Here is a 9,780-nt window from a genome sequence, read left to right as displayed (position 1 = left end):
GGAATCAGAGAGGATCTGGTTTGCTCTGGCTAAGCAGTGTCTGTGTGCAATGTTCTGGATAGGGGGGAATGAAGTCCGAATGATCTTCTCCGCTGTCTTCACCACTCTTCGCAGAGACCTTGCAGCTCCTTGACCAGATGGAGATACTGCTGGTCAGCAGGCTCTCAATGGTTCCTCTGTAGAAGGTGGAGAGGATCATTCATCTCAAAAAGTGAGATGAATGATCACTTCCCTTTTTCACTAGGGAAGTGAAAAAGGGAACCCCCCAGCCAAGGTTGACTGTAATGTGAACCCTCAGGAACTTAGCGCTGCTGACAATCTCCACTGCTCTGTCAATGATGAGGAGTGGTGTGTTTTGGGTCGAGACCTTCTTAAGTCAATAACGATCTCTTTTGTCTTGTCGACGTTCAGGAACAGGTTGGTCTTTTTACACCAGTCCACAAGATGTTGTACCTCTTTTCTGTAATTCACTTCATTGTTATCCTGAATGAGGCCTACAATTGTCATGTCATTTTAAAGCATGCTAACACATCCTGTATTTGTGCTGCTTTACATGATTTGTATACAGATTTTTCACCGGATAAAAACCTCTTGCTTTGGATTAAAATTAATTTTGTTTTTTAAAATTCAACATTTGATTGAACTATTAAAATAATTTCCAGTGTACCACACGACTTAAAGGAATCTAGAGGAAAGTGTTTTTAAATTAATTTTGTCACAGCACTGCAGTGTGACATATGTGTTTTATGTTGACGTGTATTAAACACATGTCCATGGTCCATTACAGAAGAGAAGCTTTATAATTCATATCCACAAAAATAACATTCAATAAGACAAGGTACAGAATATTTTTTCCGTTAAGTTTACATGAAAGAAATTAAATGCAGAAAATAAGCGTTTGACATTTGGAAGATAATTTATATCGTAGTTTTAAATGCTGTTATCTTAATACATGTTCAGAAGCTATTTTTACTGACTATTCTACCTTTTACACAGAGTAATCACAATTAAAAAAGAGAAGATGACAATTTAAAAAGTAAGCTAATGCTATCAATGACTAGTTAGGTAATACTGTAACGATTAAGACAAAAAAAAAAAATCAGATTTCATATACTCTATTAGGGCAATAAAAAATATACTGCTGTATAAGTAATAATGTCAAGAAGGATGCAGCCAGATAAACAAGTGACATGACGATGCTGCAAAGGTATTTCAGCTTGACAAACTGAGAGTGGACCTTCACATATCTCAGCTGTTGTGTTCCTTTTTCTCTGCTACTTCTTGTTCTGATGTGTCATTGCAATATTTCCTCTCTGAACAGTTCAGACCGCTCTCAGTGTGATGTGTTGGCAACAGTTGTCAAATCTTTCATTCACCCAACGGTGTGAGAAAATCATTCATATGAGTTTGTTCCCAGATGACCACAGTTTGAAAACACGTTACATCAAAATTATCATTGTAAACATATCAGTATATTTAAAACCCATTATAAGAAGAAATTCAAAATCATTCAATGTATTTTTTTCACAACAGTAATAATTAAACTGACCAGATTTCAAACATAACTGCTCCTTGTTCACAAAGTTTTAAATCTGGCAGGTCATGGCTGTGGGGCTGAATATAACAAAATATTCCCTTCAAAATGGAAACTAAAGGCTTACAGTCTGGAATGACCTGCAGAGAAAAAGGGAAGTTAAATGTGTAACATATCATAATGGCCAAGCCTTTAGAGAAGACTATTTATTATTGTATCATGTCAGGAGCGTGCATTATGACATTCTGTATCGGTTAAAAGATCAGGACTTCTATGTTTGCTCAGTATTCGTAAACAGAATGAGGTGTTCTCTGTGATGTGCTTCTAGTGCTCTGGCTGTTGAAGCTAATGTGTCTGGACAGGCAGGGAATTTTTTTAATCACCAGTTTGTTGAAGTGACTCTGGAACTTTTTCCCTAGAAATGTGTAAAACATTGGACTAATACAACAATACAAGTATGCAATGTTTCGGGTCAAGTAATATGCATAATCTAGGTTTTGTTTGGTGGAACATGATTCTTCCTCGTCTGTTTCGCCAGCTGAAATATTAATTGCTCGAAGAAGGCATACAATATTGTAGGGTGTCCAGCAGACAAAAAATGTGAAGATGATTACAAATATTAGCTTTATGGCTCGACACTTCTCCTTCATCCGGGTGGAGAGAATCCGCAGCGTGATCCTAAAGTAGCAGTACATGACCATTATCAGAGGTAAGAGGAAGAAAATCATGAACTGTTGATAGGAACTGACCAAACGCCAGACTCTCATACTGCTTGCTGATAACCCTGATTCTTCACACATTTTGCCTTGCATTGAGTTCATAAACACATTTCGAAGGACCAACTCTTTAACACTTGCTGAAATACTGATACACCAAACAATGACAGACGATATTATGGCATACTTTTTCTTCCTGCGCTTGCAAGCTGCAAGTGCATGCACCACAGCTAGATATCGGTCAAATGTCATGAGAGTGAGGAAGAGGATGGAGCTGTAGAAACCGATGAAATAAGCACTGCTGACCATTTTACATAGAGCTTCTCCAAAGATCCATTCAGACAAATGGTAGGTAGCCCAGAAAGGCAAACTGGAGGCAAAAAGGAGATTGGAAAGCACCAAATTCAGCAGAAAGATGTTTGTGACTGTGGTGAGCTTCTCATACTTGAAGATAATGAGGAGGACAAGGCCGTTTCCAAGGTAACTCAGGAAGAAGTTAACAAAGTAGAACACTGGGATCAATTTTGCACCAAACATGTTAACAGTCTTTTTGGCACACAGCTGGACAAGTTCACTGACCACGTGGCTCGGGTCCTCTGTTGTATTCATATTCTGCAGGTAGAGCATGTAATTATAGTCTTCATTATCATCCATGTCTGATGTTTCTCCTGTGGCACATTAAAGAAATATAGAAGTCAGACTAGAGCTAGGATAAAATCAATTTTCCTATAAGTTACACACAGAGGTCTGGGTTGAAACTCTTACACAACTAATACAAGTCTGAACAAAACAGACAAAATGTTGAAAAACTACACTATGCAATTATTTCCCCAAAATTTATAGACAGACATTAGTTATTTTTATCATCTGTACTACCTTATTAAGGTTAGTTGTATGATAACTTGTGCTTCACCATGTCCAAAAGGTTATTGCAGATATGTAACATAACTAAAAAGGCTAACTTACATATATTCATACATTCACTTGCATACATCCAACATAACTGAAAAGGTTTTGGCCAAAATCTGCTTGCACATGCAGCTCAACACATTAAGGGACCTTGGTCAATATATTAACCATCACAATATGTTTCTAACAGAACAAGGCCTTGTACTTAATTTGTACTTAATATTAACATATGAATATAGACTAAAATCTGTATTGAGGAATTTTTCTGACATTTATTTGATTCTATGTGCTAAAAGTTCTTAAGTAAAAAGTGGATTCAACCAGATGCTACAGATAAACAGGCCACTTAAATCCCAATTGGGGTTTTTCTGCATGAAATTTCCATGTTCTCCTCATTCTCTCTTTACTTGCATGAAAAAAATTAAATGCAAAATTCACAAATACGTACATGCACAAGGCTATGTGAATATTTCTGTGTCGTCTAACAAAACTCATTGAACACTGAGTATTGAGAGAAAAATTAATTTTAGTACATCTTTATCAGATAATGTTGTAACAACATTTAAAGAATCAGTCCCCTTTTTAATTTCCTTAATATCCCCAGACAAGAAATAATTATAATAAGTTGCAGTAAGTAAAGACTTTAGTAGAAATACTGTATGTCTTAATCAGAGACATTTAGACCTAAACTTATATCTTTTAAAACTCCCACATTTATTCCATTAGAATTGTTACCTCTTAAATGTTTGAGATTTGTCATCTCCTATCTTCATATTTCTATAATTTTACTCTGATACTTACTCTGATATATTTACATATATCTTATAGAGAAGTATATTTAGAGAAGTATAGTTTTGAAATAGCAAACTTTACCCAGTGATTCATAAACATTTTGTCACACTGATGTTTTTCTTCCCAAAATCAGGAATTGAAACTGCTGATCAGCAAGATTAAAAAGTCATGTCTCCTACGCCTTCGCAACACTGGTATTTGTATATGTTTGTATAAAAAAAAAAGGTGTTGCTTCTTACCAGAAATGATTCATTGCCAGCTTTATTTTTGAAGAACATTGTGTTTTAACTCCTGGCTATATCCGGATGTTGAGATTGCACTGCAGATTTCTCACAAAAAGCTGTGCTAGGGACTGAAATTAACACCGCCATCAGAACAGATGCTTCTCTTGGATCATTGCTTATGTTTCTCCATCTTAGTATTATTTCAGAACAAAGCTTTATGTTCAAACCACCAAACTGTCCAAACATCTGGTCACATTTCCTGATGAGCGGTTGCCACATTCGGTGCTACATCTAAGCAGTTCATGGCTGCTACTTCCTTCCTACAATTCTAAGGAAAAAGCAAGGCTGTAAGAAGTAATCTTTTTTTAAATTTTATTTAAGAAATATTGAAAGTCTTGAATTTGGTGGGTGTTTTGCACAGTTATTAGACTTAAAAATGTTAGAACCTGCTGAAAATCACACCATTGTTATGTCCTGATATATAAAAGCCTACAGTTATAAGTACAGTTCCTATTTGTACAATGACTGTATATGAATAACAGCTTGAAACAGTTTGAGTGGGCAACTTTCATTAAATTAAGTCTATTTTTTTTAATGAACATTAAAGCTTTCTTCATCAGTAGTAAAACTTTAAGTTCCCAAAAAGCTGATTTAGCTAGAAACGTCACTTTTAAAGGAAGTCATTATGGTAAACCTAAAGAATCAGGCCTTCTTGTGAGTTTAAAAAAAAAATCACAACATAAAATAAGTATATAAATAAATAATAAAAAAAGAGCTAGCCCTTAAATAATCTGTGAAACTATATCCTGGTTATAGTTTAGGTTTAGAAAAGTGATGAAAGTAACATCTATATATGTGATTCTCACAATACGACTTTAGCTAAAGTTTTATAAAATAACAACAGCATCGAAAATCAAGCCAACTTGACCTTACCAGTGCAGCTTTGTAGATATCAGCCTGTGGTCAAGACCCAAAATGGAGTCACAGAAAATTTGTTTGCGACTTTGACTTTTGAGAGTAACAAAATCAGAGGGGGCTGTACCTTGGCAAACGGATGTTCTTAAAAGCCTGTGGGTGTGGGTGGGTGTGTTTGTGTCTTTCTGTAGACTATTCAGGAAAGATATGACATATGAAATCGAATAACTTTTTGCCAAAAATGTACTTCTATGAGAAGCTGTTATGCACTGTAGCTTCTCAGGAAGGCAGTGCAATATTACTTGGGTAATATTATTTTGAAGCATCACTACTCGAGTAAAATTCTGTGCTCACTGTGAACATGCAGTTAACAGTGGATATTGTCTCTGCAAGTACTTCGTATTGTTCTAACATGTAAACATTACCTTCTATAAGTAGTGGTTTCAAAAGTCATGTCATGTTATAGAATACTGCAATAATTATAATTTTATATTTTGTCTATATGATTACATCATTTTCACAACTTAAGTCAGACTGCAAAAAAGAAAACTACTCAAGTACTCAATACATAAGGCCTTTTTACTGAATATTTTTTGCTCTTCAGTAGTTTTTCCCAGATGACTATTTTTTACTTCTACTAATGCATCTCAAAAAATAATAATTACAATGTAATAATATAATATTGCGTAAATGTGTAATCTCAAAAAGTAAAGGGGTTATTTTTTAGAAATGTATTACGGAGTCAAATTCTGAAAAATTTGTCCATTTCTACGCACTCAATGCAGTTTGGTGCCTCTTGCACAGGCACGTGCAGAGGGGGGGCGAAGGCTTGACCCCCTGCCCCTTTTATCTTTGATGCCCCTAGTGCCCTTTTCTAGTTTGTTTGTGTTTTTTGTTCAAAAATTTATATTTTTTATTATTATTTTTTTATCTGTATGTCAGGAGGCCTGCTTGTGCCCCTCTGCAATAATATTTAGCTAAATATAATAATTTAGCAAAATAAACTAGTCTGCTGCCCTCAGTCTAATAATAACTCTCAGTTTCTGCCTCCATGTTGTTCAGACACCGGGTCCATGGTAAAGAGGAGGGGGGAGGATCTGGACCCTCTAACTATCAAATTATGGGCATGAATATTTGTTCATACACTGGTTTGTGAATAAAAACGTAGGTCTGATGTTGACATTGGAAAAACTGTTTCTATTTATATTTTCATAATTGTCCTCGCAATAGCGGGACAAAACCCGCCTCGCCTCTAAACACAGAAATGTTTCGGCTGCAGAGAAAAATTCTGACTTTAACTTAATCAGGCTGCTAAATGCCCCTGTTCACTACAAGCAGTCTGAGTCGGTCCCACCGACAGATATAAAGAATGTCTGTTGTGGAGCGAGAAAAATTAACAAAGTCCAAACCTTGTTAAAGAGGAAGAACAAAACACAGCTTTATTTTACATCTGCACAGATGGAGAACTCAGAAGAGATCTAACTAGACAAAGGAATCACCTCTCTACATATACTGTATACTGTCCTTCTCCCGCAGACAGAGTGTCGCCACCAACATTCCCAAGGAGCTAATCAGATTAATACACACACAGAGAAAAATGCAACTTTCAGTTAAAAATGGGTTTCAGACAGAATATTCTGTGTCTAATAATAATCGCTCCGCCGTCGGTCTGGTCTTGTCCCTCCTCAAGGTATGAAAACTATTTACTTATCGCCTGTTGCTAAGCTTCTGACACACTGAGGCAAACTGTGAAGGCTAAAAAGAGAAACAATGACTCTGTAAGACTGGGTGAGACATAATAAACTAATTAAACATTGTAAGATTAATATTAAATAAACTTCTAATAAAAGTAAACACACTGTAAATAATTATTTTATTCCACAATTCCTCCCTTTTGTTTCTCTTGAAACAACTTAAAAATAATTATTTCTATAGTAAGATGAATAAAAATAAAGATGAAAACACATACAATAAAAAGTTTCAAAAGAGTTAGAAACTTCAAATTCCTTCATATTATGATAATACAATATACTTAGAGCAATAAAAACTTGGATTAAGTAATAACTCCTCATTGTCGCTGTCTTTTCTGTCTTCCACCAAAATTACTACATCTGTGATCCAGTGTCGCTGATGATGTCGTCTGGTTCCCTCCATGTTCTTAATGCTGCCTCAGCATCCTCTGATGGATGGCCCCGGTGGGATCACCAGTTTTTCCTCCTAAAATTCCTAATAAACACAAAATCTCCTGGTTGTATATCATGCAGTGGTTTAGTAGCTGGTGCTGGTTGGCCTCCTTGGGCCTGTTGTCTAAAGGTTTTCAGCTGATCTGCTAGAGAAATGCAATAATTAATCATGTTATCATCACATGTGGTTAGATCTTTCCCAGAACTATCTGGGGGTCCCATCCCCATGTTTGGAGGACCTGCAAAGAGAATTTCAAAAGGACTGAGGTTATTTTTCTGACGACGTCTCATTCGCATATACATTAGGGCAATTGGAAGAGTCTGTACCCAGTTCAAACCTGTTTCTTCACATATTTTAGTTAGTTTTAACTTTATTAGATCCAGATTCAATATTTTAGACAGTTCAGTAAGTATTTGATTTGCAAAGTGTCTTCCATTATCACTAGAAATTCTTCTAGGCACTCCCCAGTGGCAAATTACCTCCCTTAAGAGGATCTTTGCTACTGCGGAGGCATCTGCTGTTTGAACTGGGAACGCTTCAACCCATTTTGAAAACATGTCAACCATCACTAAACAATATTTTTTCTTTTCACATGGGGTGAGCTCAATAAAATCAATCATTACATGTTGAAAAGGTGTGTGTGTCTGGGGGTGTGCTCCTGTTCCTTGCATTTTGTGACCTTTTGCAATGTTGTTTTGAGCACAGATAATGCAGTTTTCACAAAAAATGTGAGCTGATTTTGAAAAATTTACTGTAAACCATAATTTGTCCATTTCCCTCAACATTCCTCCCTTCGACACATGGTCAACACCATGTGACGTCACGCAGAAGGGTCTGAAAAATTTTTCAGGGAGGCAGGGATTGTCATTTGGACCAATCCAGACACCATCTTTAAGCTCAGCCCCGTGAGACTTCCAGACAGACTTTTCTTTGGGATTTGCATGGGATTGAAAATCATGTAAAGTAAGAGGCAAAGGTGTCAGTGCTCTTACTTTTAGTAGTGAATGGTTGTTGGGTAGAGACCTTCTGGCTGCAGATTTTGCAGCAGCATCAGCTGCCTCGTCTCCTAAAGAAATGGGGTCTTTTGAAGTGGTGAAAGATGGCGCCAGAGTGCGGATCTCTGGATGCACTTCCATCAACAAACAATGTGAGTTCTGAATCTGAGAGCGGTTCTTGCTTCAGATCAGGTCGGGGAAAACACAGGACGTCCCATTCAGCAACACAGTCATGTGGTTGGCCTTCCACAGGTGCTGGCAAAAGAGTAGCTGGATTAAAAACTGTACAGCGTTTAATGGTTATGTTTGACATATCTAAAAGAACACAGTGGTAGCGCAGCTATCTGGCAGTTGACAGATGCGCCGTCCTCTGCTCATTTAGAATGAGTGTGACAGAGTGGGGAACGAGTAGGGTCAGATCAGAATAACCCACAATGTCTCTGGATGCTAAAACAGCTTCTTATACGACTGCCACTCGCGCAAACAGTGTGGGAGCCCAGCTGCGATAACATCCAATTTGGAGGAGAAGTAGGCGACTGGTTTCAATCGGTCACCATGTTTTTGGAGCAAAACTGACGTCATACAGCCACCCCGCTCATCCACCGTCTGTGTAAACGGACGAGTTGGATCAGGAATGCCTAGAGTGGGTGCTTTTTGCAATTGTTTTTTCAGCGCTTCAAATGATGTTAATGCTTCAGATGTCCATGTAACCTTCGAGCTCATCAATAACCCTTTTTCATGACATATGTCTCTTAATGGTTTCTCAACCTCAGCGTAATTTGGGATAAAATGCCTACAGTAACCACACAGTCCTAGAAAGGACATTAACTGCTTCTTTGTTTGTGGGAGGGGCAGCTGAACTATTGCTGAAATGCGTTTTTCAGAAATAGTTCTGCCTTGTTCTGAAATCACGTGTCCCAGGAATGTCACACAAGGTTGCACAAACTGCAATTTGGTTTTGCTAACTTTGTGTCCATTATCAGCAAGAAAATGGAGTAATTTCAAACTCTCATTTTTACAGAGTTCAGCATCAGGTGCTGCCAATAGGAGATCGTCAACATACTGCAACAGAGCACATTTCGGATGTAATGTTAGAGCTGCTAAGTTGTCATTCAGAGCTTGATGGAAAATGGTTGGTGATTCACAATAACCTTGACACAATCTAGTGAATGTGTAGGAACGCCCACTAAACAGTGAACAGCCCAAAGATGATCAGGTAATGTGTCAAGTGCTGGATGAGGGCTGCAGAACTGAGCAAGTGTCAGTCATGAGCTGTCATCAATCACTTCCTTTGAGGGGCGGACAGACAAATCAGCAATTAACTGCTCTCTGTACATTTGTAGAGAGGGGGAGTATTTTATTCCAGGAGAATGGAACATCCAATCAGTTGCTTCATGAGTAGATTTAGCCAGAGGTCCTAGTGACTTCCACTTATCAGCTGGATCTTTAGCCAGAGAGATATGTGGAAATGACTCAGGGACTTGGAAAAAATGTTGTTGGGCAGGGCTTAG

At 37.5% G+C, this 9,780-nt stretch overlaps 1 protein-coding gene across 2 annotated transcripts; it reads right to left on the bottom strand.

Moving 5' to 3' along the window:
• Window positions 1-724: 724 nt before the first annotated feature.
• LOC116721389 (C-C chemokine receptor type 4-like) lies at window positions 725-5,211 on the bottom strand. 2 transcript variants are annotated; one of them, XM_032565083.1, is made up of 3 exons: window positions 5,109-5,157; window positions 4,191-4,303; window positions 725-2,918 (listed from the first exon to the last, which is right to left on the bottom strand). In XM_032565083.1, exon 3 carries the CDS (start codon window positions 2,902-2,904, stop codon window positions 1,816-1,818), a length of 1,089 nt encoding a protein of 362 aa, XP_032420974.1. In that variant the 5' UTR covers window positions 2,905-2,918; window positions 4,191-4,303; window positions 5,109-5,157; the 3' UTR covers window positions 725-1,815. The 2 variants fall into 2 exon arrangements, with proteins under 2 accessions (XP_032420974.1, XP_032420973.1); XM_032565082.1 differs by lacking the exon at window positions 4,191-4,303 and having other exon boundaries at window positions 5,109-5,211.
• Window positions 5,212-9,780: the final 4,569 nt, after the last annotated feature.

Source organism: Xiphophorus hellerii, chromosome 6 (genome assembly GCF_003331165.1).
Source record: "Xiphophorus hellerii strain 12219 chromosome 6, Xiphophorus_hellerii-4.1, whole genome shotgun sequence".
NCBI classification, from domain to species: Eukaryota; Metazoa; Chordata; class Actinopteri; order Cyprinodontiformes; family Poeciliidae; genus Xiphophorus; species Xiphophorus hellerii.
Note: the sequence above shows the minus strand (reverse complement) of the source record. Positions and strands in the feature narration are given on the sequence as shown.